At 50.3% G+C, this 27,515-nt stretch overlaps 8 protein-coding genes across 8 annotated transcripts; 1 reads left to right on the plus strand and 7 right to left on the minus strand.

Moving 5' to 3' along the window:
- Positions 1-717: 717 nt before the first annotated feature.
- On the minus strand, positions 718-3,171 carry ALT_1791 (Ras GTPase activating protein IRA2; the record flags this gene model as incomplete). Its single annotated transcript, XM_033559244.2, has 4 exons — positions 718-878; positions 953-2,792; positions 2,855-2,988; positions 3,054-3,171. The coding sequence occupies 4 exons, from the start codon at positions 3,169-3,171 to the stop codon at positions 718-720; spliced, it is 2,253 nt and encodes a 750-aa protein (XP_033415135.2).
- A 4,561-nt stretch (positions 3,172-7,732) lies between these two features.
- Positions 7,733-8,506, plus strand: ALT_1792 (protein tyrosine phosphatase-like domain-containing protein; the record flags this gene model as incomplete). Its single annotated transcript, XM_033559245.1, has 4 exons — positions 7,733-7,913; positions 7,967-8,180; positions 8,258-8,391; positions 8,445-8,506. The coding sequence occupies 4 exons, from the start codon at positions 7,733-7,735 to the stop codon at positions 8,504-8,506; spliced, it is 591 nt and encodes a 196-aa protein (XP_033415136.1).
- A 223-nt stretch (positions 8,507-8,729) lies between these two features.
- Positions 8,730-11,018, minus strand: ALT_1793 (exosome nuclease subunit RRP6; the record flags this gene model as incomplete). Its single annotated transcript, XM_033559246.2, has 1 exon — positions 8,730-11,018. The coding sequence occupies one exon, from the start codon at positions 11,016-11,018 to the stop codon at positions 8,730-8,732; it is 2,289 nt and encodes a 762-aa protein (XP_033415137.2).
- A 1,241-nt stretch (positions 11,019-12,259) lies between these two features.
- Positions 12,260-15,121, minus strand: ALT_1794 (phosphatidylinositol N-acetylglucosaminyltransferase; the record flags this gene model as incomplete). Its single annotated transcript, XM_033559248.2, has 6 exons — positions 12,260-12,601; positions 12,665-12,744; positions 12,797-13,258; positions 13,313-14,447; positions 14,514-14,657; positions 15,002-15,121. 6 exons carry the CDS (start codon positions 15,119-15,121, stop codon positions 12,260-12,262), a joined length of 2,283 nt encoding a protein of 760 aa, XP_033415139.2.
- Positions 15,122-16,380: 1,259 nt separating this feature from the next.
- ALT_1795 (mismatch repair ATPase MSH2) lies at positions 16,381-19,256 on the minus strand (the record flags this gene model as incomplete). The annotated part of the gene is made up of 2 exons (XM_033559249.2): positions 16,381-19,179; positions 19,233-19,256. The coding sequence occupies 2 exons, from the start codon at positions 19,254-19,256 to the stop codon at positions 16,381-16,383; spliced, it is 2,823 nt and encodes a 940-aa protein (XP_033415140.1).
- Positions 19,257-19,664: 408 nt separating this feature from the next.
- Positions 19,665-21,053, minus strand: ALT_1796 (DNA replication factor Cdt1 C-terminal domain-containing protein; the record flags this gene model as incomplete). The annotated part of the gene is made up of 1 exon (XM_033559250.1): positions 19,665-21,053. The coding sequence occupies one exon, from the start codon at positions 21,051-21,053 to the stop codon at positions 19,665-19,667; it is 1,389 nt and encodes a 462-aa protein (XP_033415141.1).
- A 718-nt stretch (positions 21,054-21,771) lies between these two features.
- On the minus strand, positions 21,772-22,333 carry ALT_1797 (uncharacterized protein; the record flags this gene model as incomplete). Its single annotated transcript, XM_033559251.1, has 3 exons — positions 21,772-21,990; positions 22,055-22,155; positions 22,222-22,333. 3 exons carry the CDS (start codon positions 22,331-22,333, stop codon positions 21,772-21,774), a joined length of 432 nt encoding a protein of 143 aa, XP_033415142.1.
- A 1,288-nt stretch (positions 22,334-23,621) lies between these two features.
- Positions 23,622-25,724, minus strand: ALT_1798 (C2H2-type zinc finger protein; the record flags this gene model as incomplete). Its single annotated transcript, XM_033559252.1, has 2 exons — positions 23,622-23,795; positions 23,856-25,724. The coding sequence occupies 2 exons, from the start codon at positions 25,722-25,724 to the stop codon at positions 23,622-23,624; spliced, it is 2,043 nt and encodes a 680-aa protein (XP_033415143.1).
- Between the last annotated feature and the right edge of the window lie 1,791 nt (positions 25,725-27,515).

Raw genomic sequence — 27,515 nt, forward strand, 5'->3', positions numbered from 1 at the left:
ACTAGACACAAAGAAGAAAAGGACAAAAACACACCAAGCCGAATAAGTTTACAGGCAGCGAAGAGACGCAGAAAAACGCCAATCATCCGGTATAAGGCAAGATGGGACAGCAGATGCGTGTCATACCGCCGAAGAAGATTCAGAAACAATATAGTCATCAAACAGTGGTGTATCAAGAAGCATTCACAAAATATCAATCATCCAACAGGTATAAACGTTGCAAGTAAAAGACAACACACAGTGATATCAGCGAAATAAAAGGCCAACAAGACAAAGTCAAGCCCAGCTATGGCGTGTTCCCGAACCAGCGGACATCCATAACCAAGACGACGTATGTGCTCACCATATTACAAGGATGTTCCCGAGTACCAGCAGGATAATAGTATAAGGTATCAAAGACAACAAGTCATAGGGTATCTGAAATTCGTCCCCTGCTCGCTGCGAGGGAGGTGCATTGAGACAGGGAACGGAGTAGAATATCGTCCATCGCCGTTTCGTAACGCGGAGCAGGTCTTCCCATGTCGAGCCCTCGCCCAAGCTGCCTTAAGCAGCGCGCCTGAGACCTCGCCCTCGCTCGTCAAATGGAGAATTGTAAAACAGCATGGCCTTTAGACCGAAGGATTGAGAGTTTCGTCCGGACGTTTGCGGCCAACCATCTGCTCCATCTCGTACACATCGTAATATCAAATGGTCTGGTAAGACGCTGCGCTAATCATCTTACCAGCCCTTCTTCCGTGCAAAGCGCTTATTAAGAAGCGTGAGTACCTTAGAAACGTTAAATTGGACATACTCGAGATCGAGATCTTCAAGGTTGTCCTTTTGCATCTCCAGCAAATCGTCGAGCTTGAGATCCAGCTCCAAAAGGCCACGAGCACGACCTAGATACATAACACATGGTCAGCCACCGCAGTAGAGTAAATCAACACAAATGGACAGCTGCAGCTGTACTTACCTTTGTAATGAAGACTGATGACAAAGGTGCCAGGGAGAGGGCTTTTGAACATGAAGTAGATGTTGGCTCGCCGATTCTCCGGTACGTTGCTCTTCCGAATGACACCCTCCTTCTCGAGTTGCTGGTGGGTGAACTTGTACGGGCCCAGCTCTTGGTGCTTTTGCTGTTTGCGCTGCTTGCCCTCCGACTGACTGCGAACGTTGTGCAGATATGATTTGTAGGTTTCCAACTGGCCCACCAGGTATGCGTTGTGGTCGCGGATCGTTGCGAAAACTTCCTCGAGCTTCTTTGTCTCTTCAAGGACCTTCTCCTTCAAAGAGCCAAGGTGGACTAATTCCTGCTCCACCTCATCTCGCAAAAGACTGAAGTCGTCGGAACGGTCAATGACGCCCATCTCCTGTAGCTGACTCAGCAGCTCCATGGTCCGAATGCCCTTTCGCACCATCACCGCATCGTTCTTCAGAGTGGCCGCCGCCTCTGCGATTCGATCCAGCCGAAGCGGCCGCCGGGCGATCGCCGAGTTCGGAGGCAATGATCGCAGAATCTGCACGAAAGTCGATTTCGCTTCCATGAAAAACACTTCCTCCTGTGTGATATCAAGGGCGGCCGTCAAATCATCAAGAGCAGTCTCCCATCGACTAAACAGGGGAACAGTGATCGTTCGGTTTTCCTTTCGCGGGACCTGCGCGGGTGCAGAGCCCAGTTCTTGCAAGAGCTCGTTGAGGTGAGAGTGCTGATCCTGTGCCAGAGCCAGGCTGTGTTTTTCCAGCAGAGCATGAGTAGCATACATCTCATTCAGAGTAATCTGCAACTCAAGGTCGCGCTTGGAAAGAGCTACATAGTTGTCCATTTCCAAGCTCTCGTAGAAGTCTTGGACTTCACAAAGGTCCAGCAAGAATTTGTTGACACGCTCCTTGTTCTGCTGAATGAAGGGCTGGAGTTTAGCCATGTATGGCTCCTTGGCGTACGAAGGCTTGTTAGCCAAATTCTGGAGCATCTTCGCAATCAAAGTAAGGGTGCGACGAGGCTTCTCGGTCGGAACCGACTCGATCAGCATGTAGGACCTGGGGGTGACAATAGCGGGATTGATGAATCGAAGGAAGAAGAAACCGCCAATCAGTGTGCAAATGGTCTGATCCTGCGCATCCGGATACTTGCGGCGAGACAAGCTCCGAATCTGCTTGCAAATCCATCTGATACCGTAGGGAGCCTCGTCCACGGAGTTAATGATTGTCGTCAGGAACCCGTTCGCAATGTCGGTCAGCATTTTCAGCCGTGGCTCAATGATAGCCTGTACCTGTGCGTTCTCCGCAGCCACCTCGGCTGTGACAGACTTTGGCAGATGACTGGGCAACGAGCCAGCTTTCTCTTCGATATCCTTCACCATGTTCTCGTATACCTTTAAAGGATTGATCTCCAGATCAACATCGCGCAGCTCAATCAGAGCATTAATCTGTTCCGCCAGCACTTGCTTCAAGTAACTTTGGCCAGGACCGCGGCGCGTGTAGGTGGTCATCATGCGAGAGACAGGTGTATTTTGTCGCAACAGTGACGAGTACTCGGGGGTGTTATCGAATTGATAAGTGAGAACAGACTGAAACATGGTCAAGAGAAGATGCTCTTCGCGACTCTCGTACTGGTTTCCGTAGATGGTGAACATGACGGTCTGGAGAAGGGAATCAATTTCTGACATGGAGACAAGTCGACACAGATGAGCGATGTGCCGGGGTTCGGATTGCAGAAGAAATAAAAGGTTTCCATATTTCTGGGTTTTCTCATCATTGGGAAAGAAACCCTCTTGGGGATCTTCGTCGTCAAGATGGTTTGCAACTTCGTTTTGCTGCGAGAGACGTGAGCCACCTCTCAAAGGCATCCAGTTTACCAGGAATAATAATAACGTACCTCTTCGAGCGCCATGCGGTTCTGAATGAGCAGAGCTATCCGAGAGTCCAGATATCGGACATCCTTTTCGAGAACGAAATTCTTCTTCGATTGCGAGGAGATTTTCGCTTTGAGTTCCCGTAGATATTTTTGAGCTGTTCCAGAACCGATTAGACATCTGAACCTGTATGTTTCAACCGAGCCAATTGAAGTAACTCACCCTTCGCCAGATCGTCGGAAATTTCGAGATCTCTGTCTTTTGCGGACATGGAAAGGTATAGCGCGGTGACGGACAGCCGCTTGGACTGGCGAAGAGACCGTGTATCGTGGGACGACATCGTGTTCTGACGGGTGACGGGTTGGAAAGAAGAAGACGAGGATGTAGATGCTCTCGACGCCGGTTGCAACATTGTTGCTACAGACATATTGTGAAAGAAAAGCTATGGTGGTACTTGTGCTTAATAAACTCTCACAAACAGACAATCGCACAGATACGCTTGCACTTATATCGAGGAGAGTCCAGCCACCAGGCTTGACACGTTCAGATCAAAGAAGATCACTGGGAGCCGCCAGATGATTGTCGCTGGCTGGATTGTAGATGTCAAAATTCAGACGCTGACCATCTATAGTTTGAGGCGTGGACGCGCGCACGTAGCGAAGTCTGCAGATTATACTCCTTATCGCAGGTGTCGAAAAGGGACCTATCAGAGCGAGCGAAACGCGATCAATGGAGACTGCCCGACGGATTATGAATGCCGCAGACGTTTTCGACAGCTCAGTATGCTGTGTTGATATACTAGGAATAGATTGAGGGTCGACACTTTGTACGACTTTCGAACGGAGCGTTGGAGCGCTAGCAGCGGAGGGATCGATAGTTTTTCAAGAAGGCAGGGACGGTCGCGGGACCCGGAAAAGCAATTGAGACAGTCGGAGCTGAATTGTCTCAAGCGGAGAAGTTAAAAAGAATGTCGAGACCGTTGGCGTAGGAGATGGTTGGGAGGGAAAGAATATGCAGAGTAAAGTAGGGAGCGCAAGGTGGATGGGAAGAAATTGGTGAGCCTAAAGCGATAGAGTATTAAGACGAAGCAGAGAAGGGGCGGCAGGACGATCAAATATTAGGTGCAATGCAAATAACCTAGCGACCGACAGAGCCAAAATTAAAAGGAGGGTACAAGTGCGTATAGTATTAGTTGGATAATAATGATATCAAATAATGTCGATGATGGCAAGTTTAATGGATATTAAGAATCAGGAAGCAGGAGGGGTGACGCAGGAGCGGGAAGGAAGAAAAGTGTCAAATAAAATAACGAAAGTATAGACGACTCATCTTGGGATTAGATATGGGAGAAGCAATAAGAAGAAAACGAGAGAACAAAGGGAAAAAGCCAAAAAAGAAAAATAGAGAAAAAGGAAAAAAAGAAAAGTGGAAGGAGGGGAAGCCAAGGCACCCTCGGATGGGGATTTCTGTTTTTTTGGCTCAGGGATAGTACTAACCATCCATTAATTGTCGATACGGTGGAGATAGGCATGCCTTACCATGCATTAACGTACGAGACCGAGCGTCTATGCATATGCGAGGAGATATGGGCTCAGGAGGTGTTCAAATGAGTCAAATAAATGGGTTAAATTCCTCATGACATTAAGCAATAATTAGTCGAGAATGTCCATGGGGGGTGCGTGATGATGATGATTATTGTTCCTGACTCCCGAAACCCCCATACATGGTACCTGAGCTTGTACTCTCGTACCTGGGTACGGAAAAGAGGACCCAGCAGTTTGTCCCGTCTTTTCATGGTACCTGGGTCTAAGCGATGAATATTCAGTATTTTCTTCTGGCAATTAAGAGTAGCAGATATAGGTTAATGGGAATTTCTCATACTCCATACCAACGAAGATCACGTTAACTTAATCCATAAAAAAGTCCATGCAGGTCATGCCATTCGGCATCTAAATCGGCACTCCTCCGCAAGAAATCCTTCGAAATAGCCAGATGTTGATGTATCTATAGAGCACGAAGTGACGGTTACCTATTTTTTATGATATGCAGATACTTCTAAAGTAGTCTCGTCATAATTCTAACGATATCGACAAATGCCATTGTCTTCTGTACGTACAGTAGACTTGAAATAACCAAAGTGATCGCCAGGCCTTGACGTCGAGATAATTGGCAGAGTTCGACAAGCCTATCTTGTCCATTGTTTCACTCTATGCAGGGTTGATGTTCCTTGTTTCCTGCCTTCTGCCTTGGGTCCTTTGACTTCCACTTCCCTGCCTTTCAAGGGAAACGGTTGTATCACTTGTCCTGCTTCGGGCAACAGATCAAGGAGATCTTAACAATTCTACGGTGTATTTTAAGGCAAGTTTATCCGAATCAATGTACGGGTGATCATCTCCCGCAGTCTTATTTTCTCCTTTTTCAGAGTCTGACGTTTGGAAGTTGAAGCCCACTCGATGCAGGACGACGCAAGGGGAATGTCTCCATCCACCGAAGGATGGAGCCACCTGCCGCACGCACCTGAAATGTCGGTAGACAGATGCTGGAGACTGGAGACAGTCCTCGAGCTGGAGTATCTAGGTAACCAGCCTGTGCGTTTCCAGCGAATAACGATGAAGGAGGCAACTAGTTCTAACTTTCTTTCCCCTTTTGTGCTGGCGAGGATGGAGGGCGGAGGAACGGAAAATTAATAATAATATGGTAAATTATGATTATCGTTATGGGGCTAAGTTTTACCCCTGGCCCAGTGCGTTAACCTGTGACCAGCCCGGTATCTACTCCCAGATCGCCACCCCTCAACCTGTAGGTCAGATTAAATGCGGTCTGTCAGACTATTATTGTGCAAGCTAGAGCCTAGAGACGTTTTGACGCATAATCATAAAGATACGATGAAATTGTGTACATGGTAACTAACTGTTTGAGAATTTACTTCCCAATTTTTTTCGATAACAATAATAATTTTGTTGATTTAGCTGGTTGATAATAATGATGACTCCCTGCAGACTCCCCAGTAAGGAAATGTGGAGTGGCGGTTAGACTAGATAGTAGGAGACGAAAAAACAGCCTGGACTAATTGTCTCAGAGGCCATGTTGCACATTTCTTGTCTTAGTCTTTGCCTCCAGAGCTGTCATATGCGGATGTTATCATTGCAATGTTATCAGCAGCATTATCATTACATCTACTTGAGATTGTAAAACCTGAATTCCTGAGTCCATTCCTCAGGGATGTTGATGGTTTTCTGCCATGTGTGCTTGGATCCGTGGTGCTCATTGGCTCCGCACCATTCTGACCTGAATCATGGCTGTCTTGCTGCATTGGCCCACCGTTCTTTTCGTACCCCCTCTCCATCATTACGAAGTACCTGGCGAGGTAGTCTACTCCATGATGGTTGCTGATAAGAGTCCTTATCAGCCAGCCCATTTATCTAGCATTCCTGATATTCTTGCTTTTGGTGCTAGTGTAGTCTAAAATCAGACCGGAAAACGAACTCACAATCAATCAGCTGGTGGCGTGATCAATAAATATAGAATGTTGTCTCACAGAAGAATGGATTAATCCATTGATTTATGGTTTCTCAGGGCAAATAATGATACTGCTGGTACCTGACCGTTCCAAGTTCCGAGTTCCAACTGTGGTGCGACCGCACTAAGGCCTGGAGTCCCCTGGAAGACGAGGAACTAGCGGGTTAGTGCCCATGCTAAGTATCCACCTGATCAGACTGGGGCCTGGTACCTGCGTCAACAAATCGACAGCATCCGCCATCATTTTATTTTTATCTTTAATTTCTACAAAATATGTACTAAGAAGCTAAACCACCATATCTATGCTTCAACATCAAGGGATCAACATCAACGTCCGCGATTCATTATTAGGAACTCTGGTGTGGCTTTTGCATATACATTCCAGGAAGAAGATTCCGAAAACTCGAATTGCTCATGTCCTGTTGCACAGCTCGATGTCAATTACATCATGACCATTTTTGAGGGGAGAGGATGATCAAAGACTAGTCATGTGTATAAGCTGACAACCACGGATGGCTCAGTAGACGATCAGCTGCATAATACCCATATTCCTATGGAGTAGTGTTGTCTCTCTAAGGCCGCTATAGACGTGCAATTGTCTTTGGTCAACGTCTCGCATCAGAAGACTACCAGGTATGCATATGTCATCCAATATATCGATAAGTAGGATCAATCCTGACAGTAATGCCAAATCCGGATCAAGTGACCTGTAGATAGACTCTAGCCACTGCATGACACTGACTCCAGGCTAGGGTCTTGCGCCGTGCAGACTGTAAACTCATGAACCATGACACACGCACAGACCTCACTTCCACGATCGAGACACGAGATCTTACCTTGGCCCTGGGATACTCAGGACAAACTTTCTATTCTAAGAGCTGGAGATTGGTCGCATCAGCATTCCGGTTCAACCGGAGTGACCGTTGACGGCAATCACGGCACCAAAAGCCCAGTATGGGACGGCGTACCTATATACCGGATCGAGCTCAGACGTAGACTTGTACAGAATAAGTTGTTGCAAGTATGGGGTAAAAAGCAACAGGCATATTGCTTTTGCATGCTCTGTCTCTGTTCTATTGAACTCTGTTTTTCTCTCCAAGCATCTAAATTCCGTCGCCTCATCCATCGCGTCAAGTAAGCATCTCACTTTCAATGGCACTAGATAGTCAAGAAGAAAATATTTGGAATACTATTATCTAGTTTGATCCTTCTCCATATCTACCCCATACTCTTGAGTATTGAGCTACTGATGCTGACAAATATTATCACATGCAAATCTCCTCAAAATTACACACCATTGATAATAACATCGAGTTTATACAGCAGACCAAACCAAAGATTCAGTCACCTTCCATATCAATCTCCAATCTTAGACACACACCATGACAATAAAAACCACCTACCTCATCCTCTACAACACCCTCTCCTCCACCCTCTGGCTCCGAATCCTCGTCGGCGTCATCGCCGCATTCCTCTCCTCAAATAATGTATACCCTCACCTCGAGCCCCAAACAAGATGGACCCAAACCCTCGCCATCGTAGAAATCCTTCACGCCGCAACAGGTCTTTTGCATTTCCACTCCCCACTACCCCAGGCAAAGCTAACCGGGATACAGGACTCACCCGAGCCCCCGTCTTTCCGACCTTCACCCAGATCTTCACGCGCTGCGTCCAAGTCTGGGCTGTAAACTACCAGTATCCCGAGCCGACGGCTTCATCGCCTGCCTATCCGGCTCTCCTGCTGGCGTGGTCCGCGGCGGATGCTGTCCGGTATGCGTATTTCGGTTTTCTTCTGGCGGGGATCAGGGTGGATGTTGTTAAGTGGCTGAGGTGAGTGAGATGCATTTGACCCCGTGGAAACATGGCATTCGTATGGGAATGGCATGATTGATATTCGCTATACGTAGATACTCCCTCTTCATTGTCTTGTATCCCGTCGGGATTGGGAGCGAGTGGTGGTTGATGTACAAGGCTGCCGCTGCGACGGTCAACCCCATCGGGGCTGGGGTTTTCTACTTCTGCCTTGCGCTATATGTTCCTGGTGAGTTTACTTTTATTCCTAATGACTGTAGATGCGAAAAAGCTAATGGTTAGGCGCTTTCATGATGTACACGTACATGCTTAAGCAGAGGCGCAAGGCTTTAGAGCGTGAGTAGTGGTTTCCAGCTCGGGTTACTGATCAAGAAAGCACAGATCAGAGATGATGTCAGATCAATACAAGGCGACCTTTTATTTAAACACTATCGGGTATCGCTATGCACACAATCAGAATAACCCATATCACAACCACCAACGGATGCATCCGACTTCCATGTATCCTAGAGAATGAAAGATAGCCATAGGCGGGTGTACGAAGAAGCAAACTATCCTGCAAGCCCATCACCGGAATGTAAACTGCTTCCCTGCGATCTCTCTCTTGTGCTTACGGGCTCCTGCAGGCGCCTCCATTGCCTTTGCGTATGGGGCGAATCGCTTAGAGACACGGCTGGGTGCTGCCTGCGCAGGCTGAGCGTGTAATACCGACTCGGCAGCTTCATAGTTGAACGGTACATCGTCTTGCGCATCGCCTTCGGTCTGTGATTGCGACTTGTTCTTCTTGTTCTTCTGGCGCTGCTTCTTGGACGGCTTCTCCAAGGCATCTCCAGTTTCCAGGTTAATCTCGTCCAACTCAGCCGATGGCGCAGCTTCGGCTTCTTCGGCTGCTGCTGCTTTGCGTTTGCGAGGTCCGCCGAGCTCCTTGACTGTGAATATCTTTTTGCTGTCTTCCTCTGGCGCTGGAGCAGGGGCTGCGGCAGGCTTCGGCACTGGTTTGGTATCGCCAAGCTTCTCGCGAGCTTCGGATACAGTCCGTGGCATGGGCGGCAGGGGAAGAGAAAGTCGAAGAGCCTCAGCAGACGCGATTGCAGAATACTCTGGGGGCGTAAGCGGCTCCCGGACTTCCAAGACAGGTCCCCAGAATTGAGAAGACTCGTAGCGCGCTGCAATAGGGTACTCAGTCGCCTCGGCGGCGGGGGGCGACGGGAGACCCTTTTCTGCGGCTTGAGCTGCTGTTATTTTCAATGGCCGTACGACGTCGCGCCATTCTGGTCCCGTAGCTCCTTCAATCTTCGCCTTCTTGATAACTTCCAGGAGATCCGCTGCTCGCTCCTTGGCGATCGGCGTCACGGGAGATAATGTCCGGAACAAAGTACCCTGGTCGAGGGGCATGACTTGGGCAATCTTGAAAAGAATGTGCTTTGGGAACACGCACTGAACGCCCTCGTCCTCTTCCCTTGCCACCTCATCGCGCCATTGGTGCACTGCTTTGAAGACGGCAAACTGTTCCTTGCTCAGAACGGCAGGGTTGCGGCACAGATAGTCATACCATCCGCCTTGCCCTTGTCCCGTGGCAGCGTCGTAAACGGGGCGCTCGTAACGTTGTAAAGCTTCGTTCTTTGACTGTTCCAGTACATAATCAACGAGATTGTGGTCAGGCGTCGAGTTCTCCAACAGCTCGTTACGTAGGTGGTCGTAAATATAGAGGAGGTAGTGAGTATCGGAACGGGCATAGTCAAACATTCCCGACGGAAGAGGACGGATTCTCCAGTCGGCCATCTGATATCTCTTGTCGGCTTCGAAGTTGACAAACTTCTGAAGGAGGAACTTCAAGCTCCGTTTCGGGTAGTTCAAGGCACAGGCGGCGTGGTAGGTATCAAACATGCCCACAACGTAGAGGCCAAGATCCCGCTGAAGCCAGATGATATCCATGGACGAGCCATGGAGGACTTTGAGAATCCCAGGATCCGCAAATACCTCATTGAGAATCTGGAGCTCTTCTCTCCAAGGTTTTAGCGTGTCAACAACCCAATCCTTGTCCCGAGTGCTGATCTGCATCAGAGACACCAAGCCATGATACGAGTGCACATCGTGATGCTCCAAATCAATAGCAATCTCTTTTGCCGACTTGAGCTCGCTCAACATTTCCTTCACTCCTTCCAAGGTGTCCACGAAAGTCGCAGCTGTCGACTCAAACGGCTGGTACTCGACCGGAGGAGAGACGGTATAGGTCGATTCCGGATACTTGGCAGCGCGGATCTCCGTTTCGTACGGATTCTTATAATCTTGCGCAGGATCTGTCAACTTCAACGAATCCTCTAACGGAACAATCGCGTGAGGCTTGATTCGAAGAAGGGGTTTGAAAGGCGAAACATCGGTGTTATCGGGAGGCCGCTGAAACAACAATTGCGGCTTGGGGATCTTCGACGGGCCGAAATCGTAAACGGAAGGGAACTTGGTGGAAGCCTTTTTGGCGGCTTTTGCTGCGCTCTGCTCCTGCTGTGACGGGCTCAATTTCTTGATGACTCCCGTAAATTCGTCGAGACAGGCGTCTGCCCTCTCTAGCAGCGCATCGATAACATCAACAACACCCCGCCAGTTGTCTTCGACAGAGTCTTCATCGTGCAGCTCAGGTGCGGGCAAATCTGTCCCGGCTGTGGCAGCCTTGAGGATCGTCGAGGTCAACGACAAAATCCTATCACTCTGCTCATCCAGGGATTCCGAGACTTCGGCGCTCGAAGTCCGGTGGAAACTCAGATCCTCTGCAGAGAGCTGTCCAACGGTGCGCGTCATCTGCACCAGACTGGACGTTAACCGTTGCTGGAACGGTGGAAAATCTGCGGCTGACTCCATGATTGGCAGAGTATATTTGAGTCCGAAGTCGAACTCAGCCAAGCAAGAGACGAAGGGTCAAGAAATATAAACTCGCAGGAACAAATAATAACCTGAAAAATTGAGGAAAGCTCGGAGGTGGAGAAATGCGCCCGCCGGAGGAAAAATCACCGACCGCCTGCCATGATCAGTCTAGCCGCGGTATATCGGCGATCGTCTCCAGCTACAAGTTCTCGACTCCAAGTATACTGGTTCCATAGAGAATCCCATTGACAGTGAGACATCGAATGCGGTGAAAGAAAGGAGGTTTGAATATTCCAACGTCTTTGAAATACATCAGTCGGTCCAGACACTGCAAGCTAGCCCACCATGGCAGCTTCCATAGCTCCCGAATGCAATGACCTGAAAGAGTATATTCTCTCCACCTACTGCCAAAGGCAACCACAGACAAAGAGCTCCTACTGACGCTCCCCAGAAAGTATGATACTTGTTTTCTGAAGTGGTACAGCGAAAGTACGCATCTATTCTCCCCTTCCAGCAAACGTAGACAATGCCCGCTAACTACCACAGAATACCTGCGTGGCAAAACCTCATCAAATGAATGCGAAGAACTATTCTCAAAGTACAGGTCTTGTCTACATGTATGTCAAAGCAGACATCGTAAGACCTCTGCGGCCTAGACTAACAATTCCATCAGAAAGCATTGAAAGAAAAAGGCATCGACACCATGGTTGAAGAGGCGAGAAAAAGTACAGCCTCGGAGAGCGATGTTGACTATCTCCGGAAATCGTGAAGTGACGTTGGTCATCGGTCCCCTGCATTGGGGACACTCTCCTTCATCTCCGCTCCTGCAGGCAACATCTCCTGGATGTTTCACCCTCCAAGACTAAGTCGGGTTTGCTACCAGTAGAATCCGGCTAAGGACGGCCTCCGCTGAAGCATGCCGAATTTATGTGATGACTTGAACATATGCTCGAATGTTCTATCTGAGCTATATATATCCACTGACTGGAAGTCTGTCTTTAAGAACGGCGGATTCTCTTATGTATAATACTTTGGCGCCTTCCTCTCATGCTTTTACCCTTATTCATATATGTACTCATATCCGGTGGTTATGTTTCCACGAAACGCCAGCCCAAGTCGTTGATGAGAAATGGTGAAATGGTCCCAAAGCATTATGTGCAAGGACCCAACTTTGCAACGGACTAGGCATTAATCTCTTGATTATATACGTCATGACATATTATTCACATTATTAAGCATTAATACCGGTGGCCGCGTCGTCTGACATCCCCTTGTCCAAAGCCCGAAGGAACCCTAAGTAATCCATTGGCAGCCGTGACGCCTCCCATCGAAGAAGAGCCACTACCACCGCTGTTTGTCTTTCGGGGCTGGGTCAACAGAGACCACACCTCCGCCATACCTGCCCGATGCGCAGGCAGCATGCTGTACTGCATACTGTACAGGTTACGGCGGTGGATGGGAGGCACAAAACGGCCAGTGAAGAGGCAGAATATCACGCGCGGAGAAAGATAGTGCTTCCGAAGACGATGACCGAGTTGGAAGTACTGGTCAAACATGGCGCGGAGAGGGAGTGGAATCGACTATCTCATTCAGGACTTGCTCTGACAGTAGTCTTAATGGGACGACGGATTAGGTGAACATACCTCGAGATGGATGAAAGGCATAGTGGAGTGCGGATGAAGAGACTTGTCCTGCTCCTCGCGTAGTTCGAAACGGATACCACCTCACATTTAGTCAGTGACTGCTGATTAAGCATATGAGCAAGCCCAACATACCTGGTAACCGTCGGGAATCCTTCACGCGCAGCATCAACGCAAATAGAGGGAAATGGTTGAGAAAAGCCAAACATGTGTCAAGTGCCGCTTTTAGCGAGATGATCAACATTCTCGCAGAGGCAAACGTTAGATAAAATACGATCACGGTCGGCAGAAGGAAGAAGAGAACTGTGAAGAGGATAGTGCCGAGCAGAAGCTGATCAAGATCGTAATCACACGAGTCTATTCGATGCCGAAGGACGTTGCGCTTCTTGCCGCGGAAAAGATGAAAGAGAGATATGATGATAGTAAGTTGCCAGTTGAATATACGGGCGGACGCAACATAGAACGAGTAGATATGCACAGTTAGAATGGAGACGAGGTCTGAAAAAAGGGCGATCGGCATGCTGGCTCCGGCGAAACTCGAGCATCCGACGACGTATATGACATGCGGGAGGTAAGGCTGTAGATTCGCAATGCAAGCTGCCCCATAATTAGCGAGAGAGAACAATAAGTCTAGTAGAAGAAAATGCATACCAGCCCAATTCTCAATGACCCAGAGAAAGAGGTCGCCCAAGAATGCAGCAAGCTCGTTATTAAGCTTCAAGCCGGCCGGCCAGTCCATCAACCACGATATAGTCCGCTGCAAGCCTTCTACTGTCCAGCCAGTGAGGACACTGTTGATTTGGAAAGCCACCCAATTGGCGTTGTCGATGATGTATGATCCCAGCGCAATACCGATGATAACATCATTGGCAACTAGCCACAAGCTGTTGTAGAAACGGATGTAATCCGGATGGCTCGTAGTAACACTCTCCCAGTCGTCTTTCCTCTGGCGCAGCTTAACGTACTGTATCGGCCAGTAGCAAAATTGCTGCAGTCGAATGTCAACCTGTTGAGCCGTCGCAGAGATGTCTTTCAGGGCAGCTGCATCAGGACGAGCTCGCCACTCAAGTATCTGCAGAACAACCTCGGCAATCGTACGATGGAAGACGAGGCCAATGATGAAAATACGAGTGGCCACCGGCCAGATCCACTGCCAGAATACATACGACACCCCGAGGACAAAGAGGTCCCAGACCGTTGTTGCGGACTCAACCACGCGTTCTCCCACGCTCATACTTCGCTTAACCCGGATTCCAATCAGATGGCTATTCTTTTCCATCAATTTTCCCATTTCATAAGCACAGTTGACCTGGTTGATGATGAGAGGCAGTGCTTGCTCCTTGGGCGAAGGCATATGTTTGACGACTGTGTGTAATTTCAGCTTCTCGACCAGCTTGTCCCGCACTGCTCTATCCCGCTCCTCTTCGGCATCGATGGTCGAAGGTACAACCTCTGGTTTATCAGCGATGGACACTTTATCCCCCAGAGCAAGGGAAATCGGATCCAGGGACATGTACTCCATCCTGGTCGGATGCGGACGATGAAACATGATAACCTGAACAGATATATTCGCCTCCGGCGGACAATATATCCGAGGGACTTTAGACGACGGATGCGTTGTCACATGGAGATGGGCCGGGTTAAATGCAGATGGCGGTTCTTGTGGATTGGTTGATCCCAGAACATGCATTGTCGATCTTCCACAAAGCGTGAATATCCGCGCAATTGGGTGGGGGCTGTTGCGAAAGAGGATTCCAGCACGTAGTGCATTGTCGACATTTCGAGGCTATCCCACGAGTCAACCGTCAGCTCCCCAAGCCGACCTGCCGCTCGGGACAGAACGCTAACTTACCTCAACATCTTCCAGCACCGTGAGGACGAACAGATCCAGTTCAGAGTTCCTCCATCCAATAATCACCCCCGGGGATGAGGACCGAGGGAGGTCGTATGGCCAGAATACCCGTAGCAATCCATCGCCCATGAGCATGTTGTCATCCTTCGATCCGGATCAAAAAGAGCCTCGGCGGCGTAGCTGTTCGCGAGCGGACACACCCAGATGCGGCGGGCGAGGGTGCTACCATACAAAAAGCAGCATCAGCATACGATCCCTCAATAGCAATTGGCATCGGATAGGGCCATTTACCAATTCAGCTTCCTTTATCGCAAGATGATTGATCGGAAGGACCAAGAGGAAAAAGAAGACTGATAGCAACAAAAAGCCTTTGGCTGTTCGTGTCTGCGAACAAGAGTTATTAGCTCAATTGTCTGCGCATTCGTGGTCCTGTGTTCCGCAGTCATAATTGCAAGTAGGAGCGGTTGCGCGAACTGAGATGCACTCACCACAACACCGTGATCCCACGCAAAAATGGCCAGTTCGTATAACCGCGTAACAAGATCCCACCGCGCGGTGATATAGCCCGCTACAAAGATACCGAGAGTGAGGATGGAAAAGGGGTGCATGAATCCAGAGTTTAGCGTTTCCGCCTTTGTGTTTTAGTCTGCGCGCATCGCTGAGGGGAGGTTGAGAACTGGTGATCAAAGTAAATTCTAGTAGCAGAGGAGAAAGAACGATAAGTCAGTCCTTTGCGACAAGATAACAGACTGTTTTGTCTGGGATTCGTTAGGTACTGGTTGTTGCAGTTGTTGCGATTGCTTGTGGAGAGTACCACGTCTGGCCGAGATACGGAGTACATAAGCTCCAGACTGCAGCCGAGAGCGTACTAGAACCGGTCCAGAATAGGTATAGCTGCACCTTATCGGCTAGTACCAGTGCGGCCTAGCAATGACACCTATTAGAGGGTCCATCAGTGAAAAGAGTGCATTTTCCAGTGCGAACTTAACCAGAATCAAATCCAAGATTCCCCAGCCTTTGAGTTGTTGCTCTTTTTATACAAAGTACCCCGTGCATACCTATTGCTGGGGTTGCCGCTTTAAGAAGGCAAGCTGGTTGAGTCATGTGATCCACTCACTCTTACTCTAGCTACTTTGCTACTTCTCCAACGAAGTCAAGATGCAGTGGCCAAATAGAGGAGATGTGTAGCTTATATGTGAAATGCTGGTCCACAGCTACCCCTAATAAATGGCACAAGGCGGCATCACTCTCCTCTTACTCTAGATCTCCAGTTCTCTAACCTTCTAATGTTGAGCAAAGTGTGCTATCTCTCTCTAGTTTAATTCCTGCACAGCATACTCCCTTCCTGCTGTCTTGCGTGTCTTAAGATACGCACACTATCCCTTATCATCTGCATAGGATCTTGTCTCGTTTATTTCCAGTTTGTCAACTGTACATTTGCAATCATGGATAAGCCAGGCCGTTTCTCTGTTTAGGAGCAACGAAGGATGCGGTTGTCCTATCCTGCCAGTCGACCTCTCAGCCGGTCATCCCACACAAACTGGAACGCGAATGACTACTGGTTTTGCTATACAAGAGGTCGCTTTTTGCCAAATGAAGCCCGCGAAATGGCAATACGTCACGTTGGATTCAATATGCATGAGCTGGCAAAGCGTGCTGCTGAATCTTTTGTCGACAGTACTGCCATATAGCGGTGATCGTGCCATATGGCATAAAATAGTATACCAGGATATCGACATCTCAAAGACTAAGAAGAGAATTATATCATTGTAAACCGGTATATCTAGCCATTTGACTTTGATCCTTGTATACACGCCCAACGCCTTACGCTATACCCGAAACTTTAAAAGTAGTCTTATGAAGACCATCACAAAGCCTTGATACCCTGGAAGACCTTGTTCTCCCGGAGTTTCTCATCAGCATTGACCAGATCGCGCATTATCTGTCTCTTTTCCTCAACAGTCAACTTCTTGTCAGACGACTCAATCTCCGCCTTCCACTTCAACAACATCCCCTTGAGCAGCGCGCTGCCCTCCTCCACCTCTTCCTGAGAATACCCATCCATGGACACGCTAGGCTGCTGCCCCTGGGCCTCCGCAGACGTAAAATCCTCGAGCTCCTCGGCTTTCTGCCGGGCCATATTGACCACCTTCTCCGGGAACCGGACCAGCTCCGCAACGTGGATACCGAAGGACTGGTCGCAGATACCGGGCTCGACGCGGTAAAGAAGAGTCACTTGCTGCTTCTTGGACTTTTCTTCTCCTGCATTGTCGTTAGTGCCGTCTCCGATGAAGGCCACTACGTGCAGGTTTTTGACGGATTTGGGGTATCGGTCCGCGAGGGCTGTGAGCTCGTGGAAATGGGTTGCGAAGAGCCCGAAGCAGCGGATCTCGGTGACGATGTGCTCAGAGATGGCCCAGGCCAGGCCAAAGCCATCGTAGGTGCTGGTGCCGCGGCCCAGCTCGTCGATTATGATGAGGGACTCTGAGGTCGCGGACTTGAGGATATTGGACGTCTCCAGCATCTCGGCCATGAACGTCGAGACGCCCTTGAGCTGCGAATCGCTTGCGCCGACACGGGCGAGGATGCAGTCGAAGATTGTCAACTCGGCCTCGGAACAGGGCACGAAGCACCCCGTCTGGGCCATGAGTGCAATAACGCCGATCTGACGGATGTAGGTCGATTTACCGCCCATGTTGGGACCAGTGATGATGAGGAAGGAGGACTCGTCGCGGATCAGGGATACGTCGTTGGTGATGAAGGAAATGTCATCCTGCATTTCCATGCAGGGATGCCGCGCCTCCTTGAGGATCGTATTTCCCGTGCCGCGCGGGTGCATCTTGGGGCGGACATATGCGGTTGGAGCATGCACAGCAGCATGGGCGAAGCTCACGATGACATCGAGATGGGCGAGAACACCAGCAAGCTGTTCCAGCACGGGACAGTAGGATGCAGCCACGTTCACCACCTCGTTCACCAACCCTGTCTGGGTCCGGTTGTAATTGGACGAGAGCTGATCATGCTCCCGGCGCAGAGCTTGCATTGATGAAGTGGTAAAGTACACTCCGTTCTTCTGCGTCGAGCATTCCTGGTACTCTCTCTTGTTTCTGATGCAGCCCGCCTCGTTCCGGGTCAGACGGAAGCACCAGCCATGCACGCGGTGATTCTCCAAGAACAGCTTCTTGTCTACCTCCTGATCCAGATCCTTGGCCACCCGGCGATGCTCCACATCCATGTCATGTCGCAGCTTATCCAATTTCTTCCGAATGATGCGCAGACTGTCATCAAACTCTGGCTTGATGATGAACTCATGGTTCTCCAGCGCAGCGAGGTCGACCGTGGTCTCCACCATTTCCTCCAGCTTGGCTAGGCTGTCCGAGTGGCTGCGCAGCTTGCTGGTGTACTCCGTCTCCAAGGGAGTCTGGTATTGCTCGTCCATGACATTCTCGAGCGAGCGGACAAAGCCAGGCAGACGAATCGCAACCTGATAGACTCGTACCACATCTTCCAAGTTGGCCTGCTTCCGCTGGAACCGCTTCACAAGCCTGTACAGATCCGGTATAGAGCGGAGATGCTCCTCCTGCAGTGTCTGTCTCAACTCCGTATTCTCGACGAGAGCCTCAACGAGCTGCTGTCTCTTCTCAATCTCGGCGATATCCATGAGCGGCTGCTTCAGCCATTGCGCCAGCAGGCGACTGCCGACAGGCGTCTTGCAATGATTCAATAAACCGAACAAGCTCATGGTCCTCGATCCGTCCCGCGGACCAGGCATGAGATTCAACGCCCGAAGGGCAGAGGCATCCAACTTCATAAACTGCGACAAATCATGCTGGTAGAGCTGATACTGCCCGAAATTGCTCGGGTCGGACATAACACCCAGATACTTGATCAGGGCCGACGCAGAGCCCATCGCGAGCTTCAGCTCCGTCTGCGGCAATGTGGCCGCCGAACGCTCGTCCCTGAGAAGCCGAGTGAGATCCTGCTCGATATCCTTCACCCCAAAGTCCGCCACCGGCCTCTCGGAAATCGCAATCCCACAGTTGTCAGCGATAGCCCGGATCTTGCCCAGCTCCACATCCTTCCTGTTCGCGTCCATCTGCACCAGACACTCCTTGACACCAAGCTGAATAATCAACGACTCAAAGTTCGAATAGACATCGTTGTCCAGGAACTCGCTCACACCCAGTTCCCGCACACTCGCATCCGCAAAGCAAACCCCGACACCCCGCGCCTCAGACGCCTTGGCCGAGATCTTCACGGCCAGAATCACCGGCGCCGACTCCATGGCGAGCCCGCCCACGCTGCCCAGCTCCTCTTCCACGTCCTGCAGGTTTCCCGGACTGGCTTGTTTCATCAGCTTCCACTGACCTCTGCCTGCTCCATTCGAGCCCCAAATTTCAACCCGTTTGTTGAGCTTGAAGAGTGCTTCCCGCAGGAAATTCCGGAACACGGTCACGCTCATGGTCACGGAAGGCAGGCCGCCCGTCTCAGTACGACCCAGGTTGCGGAGAACGGAGGTCGTTTTGTAGACTGTCCGAGCGATATATTCGGCCTCGGCGCCATGAGCGGAGTACCAGTCGCCACGATCGAAGACTCGGATTGTCTCATCGTTGCCGTCGGAAGAGAGGGAACGGTAGAAGCGAATGAAGCCGACTTCATCGTCGACCTGGAAGTGGTTAACTTGGGTTCTAGAATGATTTAGAAGCGTGGGGTGACTACCTTGAGATCAGGTCGAGACGACATTGTGCTAGCGTTGTCCGATACAATGAAAGGACAGTCGGGGAGCTAGCTTTCTTGTCAATTCAAAGCGTCTCTGTTCTGTTGACTGATAAAAGTAGTGGTGCGGCAGACGCGACTTGTGGCAACGCGATCACGTGAGCGCGCGTGTCGCGTTGAAGTGGTTTCGGGCCAATCAAATTCAACAGATGCTACTAAGCATATTTAACAGTTTTGCTCTGAAATTGATGTATTCCATTATTATAGTAAACTTGAGGATGTGTATGCAGGTAATAAATAAATGCAGCGCTAATGTACATGATGCTTGCTCATAATGCAAAGTAATGCTGGCCATGCAGGTATGCTCCAGTGGTATCGAACAATGACACAAAACATCCAAAAAGAAAGAGATCGGAAGGTCATATGAAGAATCATCTAATCCAATTCCAGCTTGCTGACCTTGGCACTGATTTCCTTGGGGTGGACACTGGCACAAGACTTCAGAACCACCGACTTAATTTCATTCACGGCAACGACTTCGATCCATTGTCCAGCAATGTCCGGTCGCGCCAGAAGTTCCACACACATTTCCACCTCCCTTGATGATATTGGATTCCGTAGAGAGTCCTGAACATTCTGCACAATCATCTCCAACTGGAACGGTTTCTTCTGAGCAGCCAGAACAGCTTTCGGCCCGCTGCCCACGTACCCAACGGGGCGAAGCAGAGCCAGAACGGCGACGACTTCCTCTGCGCGTTCAGCAGCCGCGCGCCGAAGCAGCGTCTCCTTCGACGGCGGCGGCGGTAGCTTCGACTGAAGGAGTTCCTTGCTCTTAATCCGCTCCAGAAGCCCCTTCCGGCGCGTGGTGGTCCCATCCAGCGGCTTGGCCGGGATCTCAGGCTGCGAGTCCGCTCGCAGCTTCTCGGTCTTCAACTTGATAACTCCGCCCTTCAAATCCTGCAGCCGCTGCTGGCCCTTTCGAAACGCCGTAAAGGGAGTAAGAGACTCGTGCACGGGAGAAACGCCCAGGGTCTCGAAGAAGTCCACCTGGCTCTCATCGCCATCAACCGCATCCACAGCCTTCTCCCACAGCAGGTCCACAACCTGCTCGAATCGCTCTTGTAGTTCCTTTTCGTCGAACCGGTCCACCCGTTCTCTGTTGACAGCCACCCGTTCCAAACACACCTTTCCAAGCCCGTAATTCGCCAGACGGTACTTCGGACCATTGCCCTCTTCTCCCTGCTCCCAGGTCCAAATCAACCGCTGTAGATCCTTAACAACTACCTTTCGCTTCTTCCACACCCGTTCGACCGCATGAAGAAATTCTCGCAGATCCGCCGCGGTTGTTGCTCCGTTATGCGCAGAGTGAATCGCCAGCGCCTTCAGAAAAGCAGAATGCAGCCCCAAGAACTCCTCCACACAAGCCGGACGCTCCACGACAATCGGACTGCTGGACCGTTTGGCTCTGGCACTGCCACGCTTCGAAGGGGAGGAGGGCGGCGCAGGCGCAGGCGACGCGTCAGGTTTCGAACCCGCATAGTGACCGCTCCGGGGCGTGGAGACGGACAATTGACTGAAGCGGAGAGTTTTGGAAGGCGTGCCAGCTTCTTCCGGGATGGTCCGGCGGGGCTCTGCTGCGGCGGAGTCGACATTTTCGAGCTCATTGAGTTTCCTCTTCTTGGAAGGCGAGACGGGGAGCTCGGCGGCTGCTGCTTGTTTGGTGCCTTGCAGCGTTGAGGAGCCTGGTTTGGTTGCTCTTGCAAAGCTCTGGATGCCGACTTGCCCTCGCGGAAGGCGGGTCTGTCTCGAGGAGGTGCGAGGCATCGCGGTTTCCCTTGTACTAACGGTGGGATTTAAAGATATGATAGTAAGGTAGGAGCATATGTAGATAATAGGAAGGTAAGGTAGGTATGCAAATAGTAAACTACCAGTGGGGTGTTTCCAATTGAATATAGCTCTGTGTATGGGTCGAAGGGGACTGGAGATCGCTGACGATTAGTTTTTCTTAGTGGAGCGCGAACGCGTCAAGGCGCGTGTTAGCGTGACGGTGCCGAATGCGGTTATATTACTCCGTAGATCACTGGGGATAATTCTGTCGTCTTTATTTTCATTCAAGAGTGTTCTGTTGATACTCAAGACAAGATATATGTACATTTCGAGGCCGCAAATTCATTTGCAGCGGAAAACCATAGCATCCATACAACGGCATCCACTCGATCACTACAGTAATACCTATATGGAATGTCACATTCCACGCAAGCATGCAGATCACCAATCTTATCCAAACCTGTCTATCTTATCGAACGAGCCCCATTCTTGGTCTAATCGGAAGCGCAAGTTATCATAAAGTTCATTATCGCAAGTTTGCTGCTGTAACCGACAAAAGTGATTATCCATCGAAGTACGGAGGAGAGTACACCATTCCTATCTCCCAAATCGTAACGTCATCCCAGGTCTGAACCGAACCCATACGAAATCCCACTTGACTGCATCGCTGCAAGCCCAAAAGTGCCTTAGGCAAAGGAGGTAAGTGAAGCCTAGCTCACTTCCCTCCAAACCAACCCGACAAAGTCCCCTTCGCCTCACCCGCCTTCTTCTCAACCGCGCGATCGAGCTGATCAACCTTCTTGTCCACCTCGTCAACTCCAGCACGGACTTTATCCGCTGCCTGGTAACGCAACGAGTCAAGCTTGTGCTTGCCATCCTGAGCGATCTCGGGGATGCGCTCGTCCATCTTAGCCTTGGTGCGGGCGTTGTTGATCTACCCTCAACACATCAGCATCTCTAGTCGCTCGATACTAGTTTCACGTAGGTAGTGAGCTCACCGCCTCGTCGCCAGTGGCGTTCACCTCCTTGCCGAATTCCTCGCCGGCTCTGGCGGCTTCTGAGCCGCGGGGGATCTTTGCTTTGGCTTTGTGGGCGTCGACTGGAAGCGACAGTCGTCAGCAAACCACACATATACTATCAACCACAACGTCGACAAGAAACTCACTCTCCATCTCCTTCTTCGCGACCTGGGGATTCCCGCCGGCCCGATACATGTAGTAACCCAGACCGCCGGCGGCGGCCAGGCCAAGGTACATGGGTGTACGGCTCTTGGACATGGTGGGTGAGCGTGAATAAGAATGTGTCTTCAGTTGAGTTGAAATCCGAATATAGAGGTATTCTGGCTGTGGAGTAGCTTTCCAGTCAAATAGAAAGAAAGTGACTGAATAAATAAGAGGCAAAAGAAACGCAAGAGAGCTAGCAACCAAGGTCAGGGAGTGAAGTATGGGCGGAGAAATGGCCTTGGTCACTGGGCTGGCCGGCTGCCTATGACGTTGTCGACGAGATACTACTACCTTAGCTAGGGTCTCTAGCTTACTGTCAGCTCACAGTCCTGCAACCCCGTACGCCTCTTCAAGTAGAATACATGTTCCCTTATTCTTTTGTTTTTCATTTCAATGCCATCTCGGCTATAGCTAGGTGATTAATTGGCTAAAGAGTTATTTCCTGAATCCTGTCTGAGTTAATCAGCCTCTGTTGAATTGCTGGCGGTCTATACTGTCATTATTCATCTGGGGTAACGTGCACCGACGAGGAGAACACCTTGCCATCGACGTCACCTGATGATCATCTCACGGAGACCGTCTCATACCTCTCGTAGGAATGGCCAGAAAATGTACCCCGACCCGCCTGGTACTTGTGGTTTTGACGTCTTCGAGTGTAACATGTGGGGTAGACGTCATGTATCCGTGAGCTCGTCCCCACTGGGGCCAACAGGACATGGCACATCATTCGATTTAGTAACAAGTGTTTCATTAAAAATAGTTTATCCCGCTCAGATTGCAAGATTGCAATGGCTATACCCAGTCTCTTATAGACGCACAACAAATATACTAAAACAGAATCGAATCGTATCACAGGGCTGCAGTGACAGAAAGATCAAGTACATCAAACAATTCAGTAGGTGAAATTTCACCGCGACCCGAGTAGGAAACCCCGCTTTCATAGTAGCTATATCCGAGATCGAGGCCGAGGGTATCTTCATGCCATAGAGAACACACTATCCCCCAATCAACGCCGGAACATGCAAAAACAATATCATCGCGAGCTACAGATCACTCGAGAATACCCGAACGAGTTCTTGCTATTCGAAAGAGCAAGCCTCCACAGCGGTCAAATTCAAAAACAAAAAAAAAAAAAAACCCCCATGCATGAATCATCAGTCGTCACTTCATAAATGTCTCGGCGTTGATGCGGAACCGTAGGTGCAAAAGTGCAAAGTTCAAAATATTCGGGTTAAATCGGCAGGATGGTCAAATATTTCAAGGATAAACCGAGAGAGAAATAGTCGCGACCTCAAAATAGACCATATCTGCTCGGATAGCATACGAAAGCTGTGTACTGTCTTCATCCGTATAATTTCGCAGTATTCTTATTTTCGCTCGTGGCGACTGCAACAAGTGCCTCGAGTCTTCCCATCCCAGAGTCCCGCGCGGACGCATTGTGATAGAAATCCGGTCGTGGATCGGGTTTCACATTGTGCTGATAGCCATCAGAAAACTGCGAGAGCGGGGGGCAAGCCTGTATTGTACATTAGCGACTGTGGCCGGTCATCGAATGTCCAGGAAACGGGGGGCGTACTGAGTGAGATGTATCGCAGGTCATGGAAGGTGGATGAGACTCGATGTAGCCGCTGTTGTGCACAATGGCGGGGTGGTACTCAAGGGATGCGGTAGAGGGTGTGTGAACGCCTTCACTGCTACTCGAGTCTTCAGGTGATGTCCGCGTCGCCTGGGAACCCGAGGTATAGCTGCCATACCACCCCTGCATCTTCTCATACGGAGAATGCCCAGTAATTCCCCGTGACTCCTGAACTTGTTGTTGATACGACGAAGACGGCCGGGACGACACATTCTGTAGCTCTGCAATTGTCTGCTGGCTCCAGTGCGATGCGTCTCTTGGAAGAGGCTTGTCCCTGATATGCAGTCCTGTGAGATTGGTGTGTAGTGACATGTCCCAGGAGACATGACCGCGGCGATGACCGGGGCCAGATACCGGAGGGGCCGGTCGGTTCGCGGGCTGCGAATAATTGAAACCTCCTCCTAAAGCATAACTGGGCGATGGCTTGCTGTGGCTGTCAATCTGCATCGGACTAGGCCTTCGGACGGGGGGAGTCAGAGGCCGCTGGTGTAACACAACCTTGTCGAAGCTTTCGATTCCGGGCAACCTGGGGGGCTGTTCTGTCGCGCCACTTGCGCTGACCGGTGCGTCAACGGTATCAGGAGTTTGGTAATGGGACAATCCACTGGTGGCAGGTCTGGGAAGTGCAAAGTGAGTTGAAGGATGCCAGGTCCGTCTCCGCAGGTCGGCATCAGCAGCACTGTACGCATTTTCTTCTCTCGAAAACGAATGAGTGGAGCTGACAGGGCTTGCGAAGACTCCGCCCGACGGCGGATATGCTGCCGTTGTAGGAGTTGCCGACCCGACTAGACTGGGAGGATAATTGTGCGGTTGTTGAGATGAAAAGGGATTCGCACTGGTGGGCACTGAGAGACGACGAGCCGCCGTCTTGCCGTCCCAGAAACCCGACATGTGGGCGGCGGAGGGCCTTGCGGAAGCTAAGTGAGGACTTCCGTTGCCGCCAGCAGCAAAGAGATGATGAGTGGGTGTGTAAGGGGAGCCAACTGCAACGGCAGGACCTGGGATGCCGCGCACTTGGCCCGGTGGAGTTGTGGGGATATCTGCCATCGTATCCAGACTAAGACGAGCCCTGGCGCTCCCATCATTGGCCATGATTAATGGCGGCGGTCGACGGCGAAGCTCAGGAGGCTGACTGTACGTTGATGTCGTCGATGCGATACTCGAAGTCGAAAGATTTCTGCTGTGGCCCCGACTATGCGTTCCCTGACTACCCCCCGTGCCGGCTCTAGCTCGACCTTGAGGACGAACCCTGTCTGTGCGAATCTGCCGCTGGAAACGTGTTCCAGTAGCTGCAAGCGAATCCCCAGGAATCTCCTCGTTCACATGCACGGTCTGGGCATGTTGACGAAGGTTATCAAGGCGCGAGAACCGCCTGGAACAGTGACATTGAAACGGACGCTCCCCAGTGTGTTTCCGGATATGTCTGGCAAGATGTTCGCTTCTGGTAAAACTCAAGTTGCATGGCGGGAAATCTGTACAATAGAACCGTTGCCCTTTCTTCTTCTTTGATGGAGGAGCATTGCCTCCGGCGTCGGACTCATGATCGGAGCCGTCACGGTCAGCATCTGATTCCCCATGTGAAGTGCCATTGTGTCCTAATGACGGTTGTGTTCGAGAAGCCGAGTCTTCTTGGATCTTATGCACGTTGCGCGGAGTTGCGTCTTCCGTGCCACTGTTCATAGTTCGCGACCTGTTCTCTTCTGTAGCTGACACATTCGTCTGGGGTCGAGGTGTGGTTGGAGTTGCTGCCTCATCCATGGGCCGAGTTTGCGGCGAAGACGTATTATTTACTGGTAAGAAGGAAGTCATGTTGACGGCGACGAAGGGGTCGGCGATGGTGTGGCTTCCGCCCTAGGAAGCGAAACCGAGATTTGACGAAATCTTATCCTCCCACGATTATAAGACGTAGTATTTGATATAAAGAGAACGCAAGGATTCGATGAGAAAGATTAAATGGCGGTAACTATAGCGCGTAATGGCGACTGGACAGGTTGCGCATACAAACGTCAGCAAATTCACCGCCGTCGCAAAGATGTAACGACGAGTGTGTCAATCTCGGCCAAAGGGGACGGTATCCCAAGAGGGGTAGACTTTTTTCTGCCCACCGGGGTCCACATACAAGGGAAGGAGGGGGAGGAGAATAAGAAAAGAGCCGCTACGTACTGGATCGCTAGCTCAAAAGAGGGGAGCCTGGAATGTAGGAGGAATGTGGAAGATGCCCGTCTATCCGAGTACCTGACGAGGATGACGAAGCAAGGGCAGTAAGTTTGTACGAGAGAGGCGCAGTCATCCGTTGAGCGGTAGCATCTCTCGAGGATGGACCAAAGGAAGGTAAAAGAAGTATATACTGATGATGAGGATGAAGACGACAGGGAAGAGAGGATAAGGAAGATTGAGGAAAGGGCGGGTTGTGCAAGGAGCTCAGGAGAAGTTTGGTGGACTCGGTCAATCAGCTTTCCCAAGGTGAACCGCTCGTGCGGTTTCGAGTCCTTTGGTTGTGGGTTTGTTTAAGACAGCTCGGAAAGCCGACGAAACTGAACCAGGAATGGGAGACTGGGCCCGATTCCTCGCTTCAGATGCACGTCCGTAAGTAAGAACAATAAGAAGTCAATATTTGATTATCTGAAAGTGAAGAATAGATTAGGTATTAATGATCAAAAGAGGAAGAAGTCGAGGAGGCGAAATGTAGTAAGCGGCTGAAGTACCTACAAGGAACGGATGGAGCCGCGACGACCAGGGGGAAAGACGAGAATAATAGGGTGACTGAAGAAAATAAGGCAAAGAGAGGCAAAAGCAATGATGAAAAATGGAAGATAGATCAGAAAGGGTAACTCGAGAGGGAAGGGTCGAGACTGCAGGACGGCCAGCACGATGCGACAAGTCAAAGTAAAGAGGAAGTGGTCGGAAGGGGAGAGATCTGGTAGCAGGATGTTTGGATGACGGTAACCCACCACCGCACCCCCCAGGTTCCAGACAAATGCACAATAGGTCGGTGGGATAAAATGGTGACGATTATACACTTACTAGGTAGCTATCCAGATCCTTCAAAATTCAGTCTCTGTGCCAGTTATCGAGTCGTTTGAAGGGAGGCTTATCGGAAACAACGGTCGGCGCGGGATGGCGGCCGAGCGAGGGGTAGGTACATAGATAGATAGACTAGGTAGATAGATAGACGAGGATGAAGAAGAGGAGGGGGAAGAAGTACCTTAAAGAACAGATCAGCAGAGTGATCCAGGTACCCAAGGCTCCTAGAACAATTACGGTATTTGGTGGAGCTACTCAAGCAGGGACAGGATCTGACGATAGCCTGATGGTGATACCTAGAGTCTGGATAGAAAACGTAAGTCACCAATACTACTACTGGTCCTAAGGTAGCAATGTACCTACTACTCAGTCGGTATACTGCTGTAACCGACCTGAATGGACCATCGAACAGTCCAGCTTACTCTGTACCCTCCAGTTATGGACCAGTAATGACTCAATTATGTCTTAGACTAACGGTCTCACACCAATTTAGCTTCCTACTATCTTCCAAATCTACGTAAAAGGTTAAGTCCTAATTGGGAAAATCACTAGGAACTGGCCGCTGTTGACTTTGCT

The sequence above is a fragment of the Aspergillus lentulus genome (genome assembly GCF_001445615.1).
Source record: "Aspergillus lentulus DNA, contig: Alt04, strain: IFM 54703, whole genome shotgun sequence".
NCBI lineage: Eukaryota > Fungi > Ascomycota > Eurotiomycetes > Eurotiales > Aspergillaceae > Aspergillus > Aspergillus lentulus.